Source organism: Vidua macroura, chromosome 4 (genome assembly GCF_024509145.1).
Source record: "Vidua macroura isolate BioBank_ID:100142 chromosome 4, ASM2450914v1, whole genome shotgun sequence".
Taxonomy (NCBI): domain Eukaryota; kingdom Metazoa; phylum Chordata; class Aves; order Passeriformes; family Viduidae; genus Vidua; species Vidua macroura.
The window spans coordinates 35,486,406-35,504,980 of NC_071574.1; the positions used below are offsets into that span (position 1 = coordinate 35,486,406).

Below are 18,575 nucleotides of genomic sequence, written 5' to 3' on the forward strand. Positions count from 1 at the left end.
ATGTGCTGTGCACTGAATCCTTCTAAGCTTCTGGTTCCACATAACCACTGAAAAAAAAGCCTCAGAAGTGCTTAGGAAACTAAACATCTGCAGATTCTGACTCAATGAAATCCTTTCACTCAAAGCTGTGCAACTCAGTATGACCTGGGTACCCCAAATCCTGGCACATACTTGAAAAGGAGATTGGGGCAAAAGCAGGACATGAGGCAACGGCTATGCTTGGAAAACAAGATGCTTCCTCACGTGTCTCTTTAACACCTCTGTCACAAGTGGTAGTGCTTCCCATCCATTCTGCTTTACCTTTTTTTCTCATTGTGCCTCCACACAACTTCCAAAGCCCTCCCTCGGTTCTATACTACCCATATTCATTTACTTCTAACTTTGTGCTCCCCTAATACTGCCTCTAATGCTCTGCAGACGTCCCTCTCTCATTTTTAACCCTAAGTTTGTCTTTTCTGTCTCTTTTTAAAAATTACTGGAGTACCTATTATAGTTTATAGCTTATATGATATCCATTGCTTTATCTAAGTTACAATCAAAACAAAGATGGTAAAGATTTTTATTTTATTGTGGGTTTTTTTGTTGTGGGGTTTGGGGCTTTTTTTTTTTTTTTTGCTTGTAACTTTTGTTTTTCTTAACAACTTACACATCTAGATCCAAATCAAGTTCTTAGCCCTTTCATTTATGGATTTAACCTAAGAGACCCTGAACATCAACTGTGTTCAATGTTTCTAAATGTATCATTAAAATGAGACAGCCTTCACAAAACCTGGACTCCTCACCTGCCTCATGCATTCTTCAGAGATAAGGATTAGATAAACTTCATAGCTCAATTCCAACTAAAAGGACCCTAGGATTTCTTTATTAAGTCCATATATATTTTTAAAAGAAAATCTGTTTTTCTCAATAGTGGTTTACTTCCCAAAGGAGTACAGGGATCCACACCAAGACTATTTTGGGAATGTTCATAGACATAGTATGCTCTCCAGATACACCCAAAAAATCAGAAATTTAGATCTGAAAAGAAGAACAGCTGTCCCAAACAGCCTAGGTAGGGGATGTATTTTAGGAAACCCTTACTTGAGTTACTCCTGAAAAAGGAACAGCAACCTTACTTTGCCAGTTTGGCTTCATCAAATTTGTAAGCAGCTTAGAACCATGGAACCATAGCAACATTTAGTTTGGAAAGTATCTCCAAGATCATCAAGTCCAACCGCAACAACACTTTACAGAGCTCCATTTAAAGACAAAGATTGTATTCTTATAAGTTTTGTTAGAAGAATTTCTGCTGTAAGAAATTTTGTATTCTGTCACAATAAAAGCTGAAATTTCACTAATGATGCTTAGCTCATTTTTGTGTTTCTCAAGTTTCCTGGCTTTTGGCCTTGTAAAGAAAATATATTAACAAATTTCAGCGTTGCAACAAAATATAGCACTTGGAAAAGCCCTGTGTTTTGCTTGCTCTGACAATCTGTCAGGACAGGATTAGTGCTAATTCCTATACCCATGAGACCTTTTTTCCTTTTCTTTTATATAACTAGGCACCAGTAATCTTGACTCCCTGGCAACTTAAATCATCAAGAAGAGTTCATTCTTAATTTTTGAAAAATTCCAATTTCTGAAGCAAAAAAAATTTTGTCTCTAGATTTTTTCAGTGTTTTAGCACAAGAGTATGAAAATTTAAATATGCTTGAAAGAATACACACAAAAGGTAACTGCATTAGGTGAAACAGCTTCCAGCAGAGAGAATGCTGATCTTGTTTTGGTAAAAACTAAGGGCAATGATAGCATATTAGAAGACTAACACTGGAGAATAGTAAGCCTGCTATTCACAGACATGCTTTTCGCCTCATTATCTTAATTTCACTTCATGCCCACTGTTAAGCAAATATTCCCATATCCATCCTGGAGATACAGAAATTATTGCTAGAGGATACTGCAACCACATTAAGGTTACACTCCCTGTATATCTTATCAAAGGGGCCACATTAGCCACACGATGCTGGGTCTTCCAGTACATTTCATTTTGTTTAACAATGCAAGAAGATGACATATTCATTTTCAAGATACTACATGAAATTGTAAATTAATGCTTTAAAAACTATCAAGACTATAATTTTGCAGAGGGGTTCCAGCACAAGGAGTATTTAATTACATATATTCAATTAATATTTAATTACACAATCAATTATATTGCCAAAGATGAAAAAAGGGACCTAAAGAAGTGTTTCAGAGCAGTTTTTTAATTTACTTGTAGGCTGCACACAGTTTAATCATTATAGTGGTCATCTTCATTCATTGTTAAAAGAACATTAATTTGTTTTTTAAACTAGAAAAAAAAAATATAGTTTTGGCAGTAGCTACAGCTTATAATGGGAAGTAAGACTATCCTCCATAATAAATTTGGAACAGTCCTTCAAACTATAATGAAATATCAGTGTTAATGCAGGAATGCAATATTAGTTTCTTTTATTGTTATAAGGTTATTACAGGGAAAAAAAATCATCCTTAAATTTTAATTTTTCTGTATTTTCAGCGTATTTTACTCATCAAAAGCATTACTATATAGACAGAACAAAAAGATGCATCTAACAGAGATCAGTCTAAAGAAATTTTAAAAATGCAGACCTCCAATCATGCTTTTCTTGACAGATTCAGGTTCATGGTAGCCTAAAACCTCATGACCACTCACTATTCAGAAGCACCAAAGATGGTGTCATGTTTTCTTTAACAAACACCTTCCATAATCACCTGGGAGCCACTGAAATACAAATATGCTTAGCCACCATTTTTCCTCTCCATTTTTTTCCAGCTGCACCTAAAAGGCCTAAGAAGCACTGCAAAGCAACATAATCTCATTTGCAGTCCAAAAGGAAGCTGGATTTATTCCTATCAAGCACTCTTCAAATGAACTCACTTGCATAATACAGCCATTACTAACAGCCATTCTACAGCTCAACTGCTCGCTCCTATGACCAGCAACAAGTACTTCTAAGTTTCCTTCCTTTCTACCACATTTTGTTTTCTTGAATATTCAGATGAAAACACTGAGGAGCAAGGAATTAATTTCTTGTCTTAGAAGCATCTCAAGGAGTATTAAATAGTAAATGAAAAAAGAAAAAAAAGAACAGCAGTAACTCATACTACAATAGCTCATTTGAAAAATACCATGGTATTTTACTATAGGTACAATTTCAAAACCCTTGGCAAAAAACAACCTTGAACAAAAGCTGGTTTTATTCAAGAATAATGAGCGTTTCTGATAACTGTAATATTCCGTGTGCAAAATCTTCCCTCCTTCTAGAAATGAGTATTAAAATATTACACAAATTACCATCACTCACCTCTCCTGTCATTTCTCCCTGCATTTGTGGATTTGTCAGAAGGGCAAGGGCAACGTCCTTCACATTTCACTGAAATTTGTTTTCCTGAGACACAGGCTTGATAGTCTAATTTGCACTGTAAGGAGACAGAATGACTATCATTAACATAAACATATCTTATTAAAAAAATTATATTTCTAAGAAATTTGAAGCAATCTCTCATGAAATGCTTAAATCTTTGCGTTCACGTGCAAAGAAAAGTCTTCTGCAGTATATGCTACTTTTGTAACAAAAATTAGATTCAAGAAATGTACAAAGCTTTTGGTTCCTAGGCTGGCTACAGTTTCAGACTCAAGTCAAGCATGAAGGCACTTGTGGCATGAGACAGATTTGAATATCCATGCTAAATGGAAGCAGGCTGCATTGGTTTTATCTGTATTCAATGAGCAAATAAACACAGCAACACCATTCATTATTGATAGGAAGCAACAAACAGTCAATTCTTATAGAATTTATCACTGAATTTCTATCCTTAAGATGACAGTATCGTGGAAAAAAGCATTAATGAATACAATGAAAAGCTGTGCCTAATGTTATTCTGCACAGTGACTATCTTTTCTGATACAGAAACAGATTCATTTGTGAGGTTCTGATCTGTGTACTTACAGCTCCAATCCAGAAACCACATAAAAGCTAACTACATCTGAGAAACAAAATTGTTGTCTCAAGCATGTAAAAATAATGTAGTTAAAAAACACATACAGAGAAAATAGTATCATTGTAAACATTATCACACTTGCTTTTTCTTGCAATAAAACAGTTCTTTGCATAGAGATCTTTTTCTGGGATGTTTTGTCAATGTATTATCAGGAAAAACATAAACAAGAAACAAAGAGGGGGGAAGCATCTACAAAGAGCTTTTTCCCAAAGCAAAAGAAGAAAGATTGTTATGTTCATCCTTGAACAAAAGATGCCAGATGTCTCATTAAATAGGTAAAGGACACAGAAGCATATGAGTCAGAAAAGCAATTCAAGTAACAAATAAAAATACAAAGTGTTTTCTGTGCATCACAACACTTCAGAACAATCTCATCAGAATTTGCCTCTTTTATTCCCTGACTCATATTTTGTTGGGGTACATAACTTTACTGTAATGCAGTTCCATTATTTCATTCTTAGGATTTCCAGAGAATGCGAAAGTCAAAGTTTCACTCTCTCTCTTCAAAATATGTAAGGGGTGGGAGCACTGTAGTTATGAAAGAATCAAGGAGCCTCCTGAAAGACTGCTAGTTTCCACTTCTATATAGATGTAAGCACTGTGAATTTACAGAACTTTATCAACTTTTTAAGCAGTCAGACCTTTGGTCTTGTCACACTCTCATTCAGTTCTGTATCTTGCATAATCTGAAGTGTACCACTGTATCAAAACAGTACATTTTGGCACCATTGCCAGCACTAAAAAGACAGAAATAATTACCTCAAATTTTGTGTACTTCAATAAAGTCATTATTGTACTTCAGTTCTGAATGTGTCACCTTTACCAAAAATGCATGGTTAAAGGAAAATGACACTAACAGGACCTTTTAAATCTCCCAAAAAACCCCAACACAACTGTTCCAATTGAAAGCTATATAGCACTAATATCTCACAAAGGACTAGACAATGGAAGCAAAGCAAACAACTTCCCATGCTGATTTTGAAACAACTGAATACTTTTTCTATCTCAGTTATCCTGGCTGTACAGGAGAGGGCTTGCATTACTATGATGCCTACCAGCCCTCTCTCCAGAAAGTACATGACCTAATGTGGTTTGACACAGAAGTGAATTTTCTCAGGAAGTTGGGGTCAAACCAATAACTGGTCAAGTTTGGATATTGGCACTTGGAGTGACCACTGAAGGTATGGACACGCCTCTGAGAACACAGGGGGTTAAAAGCAGAGAACTCCCAGGGGAACGCTCTGTTTAGTTCCCGTCAGAGTGCAGTGCAGACTCTCCCCTGCCTGGCCACAGGCTGGGTGGGGGAGGGGAAGCCATGCGGCCTGGTCAAGGTAGGCCCAGGGTGTGAAAGGGACTGGAACGGGGCCAGCCCCTGCGGATGGAAGGGTGGAGAAAATCGGAGATGTCTTTGTTCCTCCCCCAGAGAGAGAGAGAGTGAAAGAGGCAGAGACTGTGCGGCAGTACGCTGGCTGAGGAGAAAGAAAGGGGAGGGTGGGGAAGGTGCCCAGGCGTGGGAGTTGGAGTTCTGAGTAAAGAGTCCAGCCATCCTAAAAGCCTAAGACTTTTAACCCTTTCCTTACAAAAAAAAAAACTTTACAAGACACTACTCCTCCTCAATTTAAAAGAAAAAAGAAACAGTCTAAGACCTAAAATGGTAAAAAAAATCCTAAGTAAAAAAAAAAAAAATAAAATAGATAAAGTAGACTTAACTAGACTTTTCTTGTATAACCATAAACTAAACCAATCCTGCAATACAGACACTACATTTAAGAAGATACAATAACTTAAACCAAGAAAGACAAGAGTGGGAGTGACCTACTTCAACGACTGCAAGTGCAGGAATAGAGTAAACAAAGAAAAGTTAAAGAGAGTGTAAAAGTACCCTCTGTCTCCAAGAAAAAAAAGATCTCTGCTCTCGAGACTCTCAGCCCCAGGGGAGGAGAAAATGGGGGGACTGTTGTCCCAAAAATGAGAAACTTAACGGTTGTTCTTTTAGTCCTTAACAAAGCATCCTTAAAAGAACCCTATGAACAGTTTCAGTCCATACACAGTAGTAAGAGCACTGTAACATAAAAAAGGAAGTGTCACAATAGCAGATTTTTTCCAGGTGGTGCCATGTGTAACATAAAACCACAAAAAATTACAATTGTGTTTCCTGGGGGAGTCTATAATACAAAAAAGACTCCTTTCTCCTTTAATAGACTAAGTGTTGATTATCTAAAAAGTGGTAACTAAATTAAAAATCCAAGTTTTGTCTCACTGTGTTTTGTTAGAAATTAAGTAGAGGAAAGAAGAATGTTTTAAAGGGTTTTCATCCTAAATTCTGTGAAAGTCTTTTTTTATAATTGTAAAGTAATATGGTCTTTTCCTTTATTTTTAAACTTAAACCTACTCTGTTCCTAATCACATCTCACAACACTCATTTAAAAAAAGTATATTTTCATAAAGAACACTAACATTATACTAAAGTCAAACCATAACACCTAATTCAGATTTTAATGTTCCATCCAGTATTTGGAGTTTGTGGAATGGGTTATCGCTCAAATTTAATACTCATCTCTGTTAAAAAGAGATGTCTTTCCTTTTTTAAGATCTGAGAGGTTTTATTATTCAAACTTGGTAGTTTAAGGATTCAAACCTACAGATAGTTGTGCTTTATGCTTTGATTACTCCCTTTGGCGAGACTGCCACTTAATATTTGACATATAAACACATTCCAGGTCTCATTTACTGAGAAACAGAGTATGAAGAGTGAAGGAAAAAAAATAATACTTTTATTTAATTTATGAGGATTTCTTTAATCCTTTCTTTGAGAGATTATTTTTTACAGATTCCAATGCTCCTAACTTTGATTCACTTGAATGTTGCGGAAGAGACTAGTAAATACTTCATAGGTGCTTCAGCTAGCATCATGAGTTGCAAGTTTAGTCTTTTTTATTTATTTATGTATTTTTTAAAATTTTATTTATTTTTCTTTTAAGTTGTCTACTCAGTCCTATTTGTAAATAACACTATCATTTTAAATGCTAAAAAACTTAATGCTCAGCACCTGGCACAGGCACAGATACATGAGATACTGAGTGCAAGGTCAGCACACCACACTTCCAAATCAGTATTCCCATTCACAGGTATGATAAAATTTTACCCTCACTGAACTCCTTTTAAGGACAGGCAGGCAGCAGAGATATATTCATTTTTTTCAGAAACAAAGCAACATCATGGTGCTTGCATAAGCTGAAAATGAATCAAGGCAGTTCTGATAATATCTTATTAGCAGCTAACGACACCAGGAACAGAACTCTGGTTCAAACCTCTTGACATCATTCCCCAAATTAACAGTGCACGAGGATACTGTAAAGATAGCTCAGTTAAATAAAAGTGCGTCAAACTTCCTTCCTTCAGTGTTACTCTTAAACTGGTAGAACAGCAAGCAACATACCTGAAAAACTCCACAGAAAAAGAAATCACTGACATGCAGGCTATGAGGACACAACGAGAAATAGTGGTCAAAAAAGAGAGGTGGTGTGAGGGGATTCATGCCAGGGCAGTACTCAAAGAGCTGCCTGATTTCCTAACCATATATCTCTCAATGACTTTTCAATAGTCTTGGGAATCTGGAGAATTAACAGGAAGCTGGCAAATACTGACCCAGTCCCACTTCCATGCCTGATAAAATTATGGAGAAGATTATTCTGGGAGTTACAGGAAGACATAAGAAGGACAATGCAAACATTGGTCACAGCCAGGACAGCTTAATGAGGATGAAGTCCAACTTGACAATATCCTTTTATGACAAAGTTACCCACCTGGCTGACCAAGGGAAGCCAGTTGATATAATCCTTTTGGATTTCAGTAATGCTTTCAATACTGCCTCTCACATTGCCCTTGTGGACAAAATGTTCAACAGACAGCAGGATAAACCCATCATGTGATGCGTGAGCACCTGGCTCATGGGTTGGACACAAAGCACTGTGGGGTAAAGGGGATAACATTAGGGTTACATCAGGCTGGTGACCAGTTACCACTGGGGTTCTACACAGCTCCACTGCAGGGCCAGTGCTCTTCAAAGTCCTCATAAACAACGTGGATGCAGGACTCAAAAGTATATGAAGTAAGTTTGCCAATGATAATCAGTTGGGAGGAGGTGTTGACTCACTCTCCAAGGCAGAGAGGTCCTGCAGAGAGACCTGGACAAATAAGAGGGATGGGCAATCACCAACTGTATGAAGATCAACAAAGAAAAGTACCAGATTCTGCACCGAGAATGGGGCAACCTGGATGAATACAGCTGAACTGGGGAATGAGACGTTGGAAAGCAGTGCCATGGAAAGGAAATTGGGGGTCCTGATTGATGGCAAGTTGAATTTGAGTCATTGTGCCCTGGCAGCCAGGAGGGTCAACCGTGCCCTGGGGTACATCAGGCACAGCATCGCCAGCCAGGCAAGGAAGGGGGTTGATCTGCTCTGCTCTGCACTGGGGCAGCCTCGCCTCAAGTTCTGTGTGCAGTTTTGGGTGCCACAACATAAAAAAGCTATTAAGCTATTAGAAAGCCTCCAAAGGAGAGCCACGAGGATGGTGAAGGGCCTTGAGGGGAAGCCATATGAGGAGTGGCTGAGATCTCTAGGTCCATTCAGCCTGGAGAAGACTGAAGGGAGATATCACTGCAGCCTGCAGCATTAGGGAAAAAGAATGAGTAGGCACTGATCTCTCCCCTGATCTCTCCTCTCCTCCTGTGTGACAGGACTCAAGGGAATGGTTTGATGCTGTGTTAGGGCAGGTTTAGGTTGGATATTAGGACATGGTTCTTCACCCAGAGGGTGGCTGGGCACTGGAACAGGCTCCCCAGACAGTGGTCACAGAAACAAGCTTGACAGAGTTCAAGGCTCTCAGGGACATTGTGTGACTCTTGGGGCTATGTTGTGCAGGCCAGGAGTTGGACACAAGGATTCCTGTGGGTCCCTTCCAACTCAGGCTATTCTATGATTCTAGAGGGTTGGAACATGAGATAAGGATATCCTATTAAACATGGAAGAGTTTTAGAAGATAGAGATATACAAAAAATAGTCATAATATTAAAATAGGCTACAATATAATGAAATTCAATACAGAAAACTCCTATGTTCTACTGTTACATAGACAAGATAATCAAGATATTAACAACAAGCTGGAGCAACTGGCTAGACATTCATTTTAAAGGAAAAATAGGAGTCTAGTGATCATTAAGAACAATTGAATGGTGTTTAAAAACATTATATCAGGATATATAAACGCTAGTGCAATCTATAAAACTTGTAAGATAATTTCATATAGCTCTAGCAGCACTGTACAGCTTGTGACAAGGTTTCAAACATGACAGGAATTAAATGAAATAGGAGTAACAGGAATAATGAGAAACCTAGAAAATAGTCACCAAAAAGAGACTGAAGGACTGGGTCTTAAGAAAAGACTATTCACAAAACAGCTGTCAAACAGGCAAAAGACATCTGAAAGGTACCTGAAAAGAATACCACGATGAATGTTACGAGAAATAATTGTCTTAAATTGCTGCAGAGAAGTAATAAATTAGATACTAGGCAGACCTTTTAAGAAGGGTAGTGATGTCTTAAATCATTGGAGAAGCTGTTTGAATCTTAATAATTGTCTTAACAACCAGGCTTAGATAAATCCATCAGGAATTCCACTTGTGTAGCTTATCTTGCTTTGAGAACATGGGGGAATCAGATGGCATCAAGCTTATTCAGTTGGGAAGCACAGTACAGACCCACTCCAGGAATGAACCAGTGTCAAAAGATTATTGCTTGCATAAATCTTGTTCATTTACTGAAGAGTTTGAAAGATGTGTAATGAATGAACTAGGGAGATGGCACAAAAGGGAAGAAAAGTAATGTTTATACTGGTCTATTGATCCTAGATAATTTCAGCAATATTCTGTTTGGTACTGAGTACATTTGTGCTCTCCTGAGCTCTTGAAAACCTGTATATGATTTGGGAACATGGTAAATATTTTTAGATAAACTAAAACAAAAATTAATTGAATATATAAATGCTTTGCAATGTGAAATATGAACAAAAAATCCTTAGATTGTATATCCACATCTCACATATAATTTATTTGCTTTCATCTGCAGAACCATCATCTATCTGTATAAAGACATCACACAGAGGGACAGTGTGTGAGACAGCTGTAAATTAGTTGCTATTTGCAGACTTCTCAAAATGTACAGGGAATAAAGACATATTAAAGTAGATGAGAAGTTTAGTTTAACTGTCTGGCTACCATATAATAAAAGACGTGTGTACTAACAACAAATTCCTGATTAGATAAAAGGGAGGTATGTCCATTCTGTGTGTTATGTGAGTGAAGAGCCCTCTGGAAGAAAGCAACAGAATTAGAATTGCATTATAAGTCTACCCAAAAAGGAAGATAAAGTCCTTGGACAGCGTTGACTCTGGTATTTCCAATAATTTTATCAGTCTGCTTTTTCTCACAGACTTAATTCTGTTCCTTTTAGAGAAGGCTTCAACCTCAGTGCAAGATAACATTTTCACAACAGTACTGTCTTGCCAGGAATATCTAGTGGCTTTTAAACAAAACTAACTCAAACTAAGTAATGAGGACACGCGTGACTTCTCTGGCAAGTAAAGAACAGAAGCTCATGAACAGAAGCCTTGAGGTACAATCTGCAGACACTCCCCTCCAATCCCTCTTTTCCATCTGTATGTATCCTGGGCAGCTGGAAGAAGATCTGGTACACCCCTACAGCACACAGGTCAGCAGAAGTTAGCTGCCAAGATATTCATCTAGATGTCCAGTGAATACTGTGTCCATTATGTGCTTCATGCCCTTCACACTGAAAGACTGAAATTTGGCCAGATACTTCAACATACCCTTTTCTAAACTGGAGCATATCTGAAATATAGCACAAAGTATGAATTCAGTATTAAGAATATTTCAGATATATTCATCTGCTGAGGTGCTGATACAGAAATGCTTTCTAGAACACCATCATATTTAATACTGAGCATTTAGTAAATTACTTTTTAGACAACCAATAATTAGTATTTATGTAACTGCAGAGTGTCTCATCTTCAAAAGTTAACCATCACCTTTAAGTGTACCTTATCTCAACGACAGCTCTCTAGAAGTCCCTGATGTTTTTGAACATTTAAAAATCAGACAGGGCATGCTATCAAATTCTAACAAAAAACACACACATAAATAATTAAATTCAGATTCCCCCTAATAATTATCAGTTCATATGCTACGAATAGAATTGCCGGGTTTATTTGGAATATCCTTTCAAGTCTGTATGTTCCCACCACAATACACATATATTTTATACATATATGTATATTTTCTAGATGATCAACAATTCATGGTCAGAAGATTTCTGTATGATGCAATCAAGAGGATCTCTGAGAAAAGAGTTCTTTGCTAGAGTACCACACAGATATATTTTTCCCAGTATCATTGTATGTTTCACAGGCAGAAATCTTCCTCACAGAGCTCCACACTCATGCATCAATACAGATGTTTTCTCTCTCTTGTTAGAAGCTGGTATCTCTGACAGCTGAACAGATAATCTCTGTTTACTCAGTACTATGTGCTTTCAGCTTGCCTTCATGCTGTTTTCTTAACCACCGTCCCTATTTTCAGACTTTATTCCTATTTCACAAAGCTTACATATATTCCCCAGCAAAAACTTTGCCTCTACTGTATTTGGTGCAAAATGTTATGTGAAATTATGCCCTCAGATTTGAATCTAAGTCAAATATGTAAAGAAAGTATCTTTTTAAACTCAGTTGGTGGTTCCTGTCATCAAACATAGGGGCAGGGTGGGTAGGGTGAGTGCTGATCAGGTATGTTCCAGGTCCAGTTCAACACAGACCATTAGATGATACAGAACATGGAAGAGAAGTAAAGGATGGCTTCATGCAATCACTTTAGGCTGGCTTTAAATTAAGGTGAAAATATGGCCAAAGTTAGTGATGTGGTAAACATAATTTGGAAAATTTTATGTAATTTGGATTTTCTTTACAAAAAACAGCCAAGAAGGTATAGAATTTCAAGCCAAATACAGCTAGGCATAATGCCAAGAGACCACATTTTCAACAAATTCAAGCTTAAGAAAGGAAAAATTAATGTGCAAATCTATCCATGAAACATCATCAAGATCTACAAATGCCTTTTTGCCTCATCAGTAACCTGCTAAGCATGTGTATTTCTCACATAAAAAATAGGAGTTTGGATAAAAAGCTTTTCAGCAAACAAGTACTGCTATTGAAAATGAAAACAACTGTTGAATATATTAACCATAAAGACATGCAACTAGCATTTTGATCAGAAAAAACAGGAAATGTGTCTATTGAACCAAGACCCTGAGCAAAGAAAACCTTTTGTGGTTGAAAGAGAACTGCTGATACATTGTTTATGAAACTATGAATTAGAGAATGCTATTTTCATGACAAAATGAAAACCTGTATGCAGTTTTCTTCCTATCCACCTTACTCATGTTTCCTTCAATGCTCTGCAGTGCAATAATATAAAATTTAAAGCTTAAAATCACTGAAATCAGGTCAACTAGATATTCTATCTTTTTCAGGCACCCTGGAACACATATTAAATCACAGAAACATGCCAACAGATGCCTACTGGGATTATTTAAATTAGGCACCTACTTATCTTTGCTTTCCTACTTAGAGGCTATTAGAGATACATGATGCTTAGGAACTTCTGCAAATCCTTCGAAGAACTTATCTACTTTTAAAATCAGCTGTCTGAATTTTTAGACACTCAGTTTGGAAAATATATACTTCACTATCTTATTCTATACATATTGCAAACAGGCTAACTAGTATTTTATACCATCAAGTAAGAACACAAAGCTTAATTAATGGTAAATCTCTACTTGAAATACACTATTTCTAGTAAATTAAGAGTAATTAATAATAATGCTTTTAGTAGTTGTGTAAAAAATGTAATATATTTCCTCACATGCAAATTATTATTTCAATATTCCTTGAATACAATAAATTGTGTAAAAAGATATTTCAAATTTTAAAAAATTGGTTTTTTAAAATGTATTCACAAAAGGGGTAAAAATATATAACCATGTTATATATGATATCATGCCTTGACTTATTCCAAAAATATAAACATTGATGCAGTCTGAAAATTTACTAAAAGCTTCTTTTAAGCATGTTTAACACATAAAAATAAATCTCTTTCTGATATATTCAAGCATATACTCAAATCTGTAAATTCTGGCTCTTATTCAGAGCTCTTGCCTGTGTAGTCCAAGCTTCAGCACTTCATCAGGCTCCTTGTTTCAAACTTCTCCATTGTATTTATCCCACCTGAGCTAGAGAGGCACAGAATGTGACCCAACACTGTGTGTATGCAAAATCCTTGGTGCACCCCATTGCTGGCATTCAGTATTTTGCAATTTGGAGAAACTTTCTTGAGAGAGAGAAAAATAAATATTGCTCAGATATAACTAACTTTACATTTTCAAGTTCCCACTACAAATTTGAAAATTAACATTCAAAGAAAATGTTTAAAGGTGAACAAAAACATTTCATTCTCCTACACAACCATCTTAAAAATGGCTGACTACATCCATTCAAAAATCAGCTAGTAAAGCTCTTCACTGATTTTCATCTGGCTTACAAATTTCTGAATAACGGCAATAGCAAAATAGAAGTAATGGCAAAGCTGCAAAACTGTATAACAAGACACAAATGGCTTCTAGAAGTGTGGAATTTTTTGTTAAAATAATTTGCTTATTCCTTATTAGTATGCATTATCACTGTATTTTTAATGTAATACGACTTCCTAAGCCATGTTGGCTGATTGCATTGCTAATTAAACAAGTTCAATTTATCCAATTATATCTAAGTTGAAATATTTATAAAGTTGTATCTGAGCTAAAATAGCATCTAAAGGGCATGTTCATTAGTTTCAATTACAGGAAAAATAATAAAAGTACTAAAAACTACATGCACAGACCTAGAGAGTCCATACTGGGTTGTCCCATCAAAGTTTCAAAAACATTTAAACTATTCTTTGTCAACTGTGATGAAAAAGGAAAAAAAAAAAGAGAAAAAGAGAAGGCAAATAAAAAGGAAAAATAAATTCTATATAGTTAGTTACAAGTAGGTAAAACACCTAAGCACTCTCCGTTTTCTGATCAGTGTATTGCCTGTACAGCTTTCTGCTTTTTTGCTCATCTAAAAATGTATGCTAATATTCATTTGAATGCCAAGAGCTAGAATTAATTTATTAAACAGTCCAAAATACATGGTTCCATGTGCTATCAGTGACAAAAATATTTATGAAATTCCACATTCCTACTAGTTCTCACTCTGTCAGGAAAGAAACACTGTATTGTGCAAGAGGGAATTAATATTCCAAAGCAGAACTGTTTTTCACTAGGTCACACCTCTGTTCTTGAGTTTAAAGAGATATACCTTGTGTAGAGACACACAGAACTGTGCCTAAGTCTTTCCCCTTTGTGCTGTTAGTACTTGATTTCTAAAACATGCAAAAATTTTCCTTCTTCTGTGACAAACACATATGGATTAAAACCAGGAAAACACAAAGCCAAGTTTTCATACGTTATGTTTTGAATAACAAATTTTGCTATATCAGTGCTTATTTTTCTTTTCCAGTAAATCCATGGCGGCCTAAGATATTATGTTTCTTTTGCTGTTGTTGACACACTGCTATGAGGCAGAGGACCTACCTCTGATACTCAGTCATATGTCTGGATTTGTTTTCAATGAAATATCCACGTAGGAGCAATTGGCTCACATTTATAATATTTCATTGTGAGCTTGCAGGAATTTCAGATTTTAAAAAAACAAACCCAAACCATGGGATTTGAAAGAAGATTCTTTAATGTTACAGACATTTTTCCTCATTGGAATACGACAAAAAAAAAGAGTGAAGTTTCTCTTTTTCTCCAGGCCAACATGACTAGTTTATAGCACTATAGCATTGGTGATCTAAATCTCTGTTGTGGTGCCTGAAACCTAAGTTTCACAGTATTTCAGCTTCGTTCTAAGTGCAAGTGACCTGCATGAACACTGTGTAAGAATATATTTTAGAAGCTAAACATATTTTTCCATTTGATTACTAAATTTAATTACATATTTTAAAATTTTTAATTTTAATAATTACATTTTTCTAGTAATTTTCACTTTATTTGTAGCTTTCACTGGGCCAAGATCTGAGCCAGTTCTCACGTGCCATTTGCTTGTTTTCATCTCAGCTTCTTTAACCCCATTTTTATCATAGATTGTTACTATAAACTCTCAAAATCTGTTCCCTAGGTTGACATCATTTCGCTTCATCTCATCTTTAACCATTCTCTCTCCCTATTGAAAGCTCCTTTTCCATTTTTTAGAAATAAATGCCTAAACAGTAGCCTCCCAAGATCATAAAAATCCTCTAAATCCACCTAACTATATCTTGAATTATTACCATCCTTATCTTCTACTCCACTAAGACCATATGCTCTAATGAGCTTCCACTTGGTAAATCTGAGGCAATTGTGTCTCTTGATCTCCTTCTTGCAACTCCTTCTTGCACAGATCATCTCAAACTTCTACATTATTTTCTCAGTGCCTTAATGTTTGAAGCAAATACAAAACATAAGAACATTATTAATTGTCTCAACACCTCAGACCCTTCTCTCTGCTGGTTTCTTTACAGAACTGGTTTCTGCTCCACAAGGCTAACTATGCAAGTTCCTGTGTTCAGCTCCTATGCATTTCTGCCTGCATATGATGTGGACACATTTTTCTGGAAAAGAATTGCTGTGCCAAAATGATTCCAACTACTTTAATTGTAATTCTAGTTACATTTTTAATACTACTTTCAAAGTATTAAATCCTGATGGTTAAACCTCCCAGAGAAAAGACTATTCTCCACATAACTATGTACATCTTTAATTTTCTATTTTTACTGGCTATCCCATTTGACAGTTAACACAGAAATTTACATTCAGAATTTTGTATCCATAGCCTACTGCTGTGACATGAGGGTTCTTTAATAAACACTGATATTTCTTTCACTTACCTGTTTGTCCTATTCTTTCATTGATCTTTCCTTACAGCCTAGATGCTTTCTATTCTAGAAAAAAAACATAAAACCATTTTAAAAAAACACACACAGAGTCACAGTATGACTCCATGTTTGAGGGTTGGAAGGAACCTTAGAGATCATCTAGTTCAGACACTCCTGCCATGGGCAAATGAATCTACTTTTCCCAAAGCCCCTTCCAAGCTGGCCTTGAACAAGCTGCTTCCAGGGATGGGGCATCCATAACGTCTCTGGGAAAGCTGTGCTAGCAAGTAAAGAATGTCTTCCTAATATCTAACCTAAATCTACTCATGGTCTGTTTAAAACCGTTCTCCCTTATCCTATCACTACATGCACTTGCAGAAAGTCTCTCTCCAGTTGTCTTGTAGGTCCTCTTTCTTGGCTCCTCTATCACTTGGAGAATGAATTTCTCATGAACACATTCCAGGAACTCCGGGCAATGCTTATGCCCTGCTGTGTTGTCCATCCAACAGGGCAGCTGAAGTCCCCCATGAGGACCAGGGACCAGGGCTTGTGAAAGTGAGGCTGCTCCTATCTGTCTGCAGAAGCCCTCATTCACTTGTTTTTCCTGGTGGGGGGGCCTGTAGCAGTTCCCCACTTTAATGTCATCTCTCCCTGTCTCCCTTTAATCCTGACCCTTAAGCTCTTGGTCAGCATCTCATCGATTCCAAGGTGGACCTCCATTTAAAGGAATATAGAGGAAGTCTGTGGAAAATATTTTCCAGTCCATAAGGTTGCAATTTTTTTTATTTTTACTGAAGTAGTGAAGTTTAGGTATCTCTTAATGCAAATTCAATATATTAAACAAACATGATATTCCAGAAATGAAAAAGGGAATCAAATTCAATTCCTGCTCATATAAATACATCATCCTAGTCTGAGAAATACTGAATTGCTCAGAATTTAAAAATATTAAAGTTTCTGTAAAGCATTTTGTTATCTAAGTCTTCTTTCTCTACAGCTTTAGCAGCTATTTATTTTCAATGCAGTAGATAAAGAGATCAGTTATGTATAATTTGATATAGTTTGGAATTTTTAGTACATCAGCCTATTTGAAAATCTGGATTATATAAAGTTATGATATTTCTCTGCCTTTTTTTTTTTTTAATACCACATCCTATCAATATAAAGGTTCCAGATAAAACTTCAGGTCTTACTGGCAAAACCCATCCACGTCTAATTTTCCCACTTCGGCCAATCTAATTTCCTTTCTTTATTTATTGTTTGCCATTTTTAAGCATTTAAACAATAAACAACCAGTTTCTACTATTTCTGTAAAGACCCAAAATATATTCCAGGATCCACTAAGCATTATACATTTTATTTTTACCACTGTCTATTCATGAGTCTCATTCAAGAAAAGTTGGTTACAGGGTTTTCATTGTTTGTGGGGTTCTGTAAGGGTAGAGAATGGGGCAGAAGAAGAGCTGGGCATGGTTTGTTGGCATTTTTTTGGGGTTTGTTTTTCCTCCCCCCAGCCATTTGCCAACATCATTTTTTATTTGCCAGTGTACCTCAGCCACAAGTTCATTGTAACAGTACAACCCAGATTTGATCTGTAGAAGTTTTAAAATTTTTCCACTTACAATGGAGTGATTTTGGCTTTGCTTGGGCTAGAGACACAAGTCTTGATTTTGAGATGCCCCTTTTGACAAAATCTATTTTTATTGGAAAAACAAATCAGTCCTGGTAGAGCACCTGGAAGAAGCTCCTTCTTGCAGCTGCAAAAGTAAAAGAACCTGTACGCTGTCAAACAATTTATTTCAGAGAGATTACATTATTTTATTACTAAAGGTGGCAGGCAATGATTTAACCTTAATATTTTTGACTACATTTTAACTGACAGTTAAGTCTACAGCAGATTGCTTAGTAACAAGGCAGATAAAAATGGAAAGGCATAGTGGATTAGCCCAATTTAAGAAGTAAGACTGACATACATTGAAACAGACTTGTGAAAAATACTTTTTTTTACTTATACAAAACTTCTGTTTTGTAATAGCGATTCTGTTTCTAGCAATCTCTCCTGAAGCAGAAAAAAACTTTGAACAGCTCAGGCACGTGACCTGAAAGCTCACAATACACTAATTAATACATTTAAATCAATTTAAGTTATATGAAATCACAGTCCTTAAAGTAACAACAAAGATTAAAAGTGCCAACACCTATTTTTTATGTTTCTTCCCAACAAGCTGTCTTATACCAAGCACACTGCTAAGAGATACAGATTATTAAGTTAAAATTTTAAAAATACCTGAAATGAATAAAGATAGCAATGATTTTAAAAAGAAAAATGTTAAATATTCTCAGGGATGCCCTGAGAATAAAAATCTATTTCAGATTCATGCAAAATGATAAACAAAAATTGAATGGAATATTTAACTCACTCCTTCACACAGTGCAATTTTATCCCCAACTCTTTCAAACCTCC

At 36.1% G+C, this 18,575-nt stretch overlaps 1 protein-coding gene across 2 annotated transcripts in view; it reads right to left on the bottom strand.

Annotated features, from left to right (window-relative positions):
* The window catches only part of SPOCK3 (SPARC (osteonectin), cwcv and kazal like domains proteoglycan 3), a 163,745-nt gene that overhangs the window by 41,167 nt on the left and 104,003 nt on the right, over positions 1 to 18,575 (bottom strand). For both annotated transcript variants that reach the window (XM_053976232.1, XM_053976233.1), the window contains exon 6: positions 3,345 to 3,459. In XM_053976232.1, coding sequence (XP_053832207.1) covers positions 3,345 to 3,459 — 115 coding nt within the window. The remainder of the gene's footprint in view (positions 1 to 3,344; positions 3,460 to 18,575) is intronic.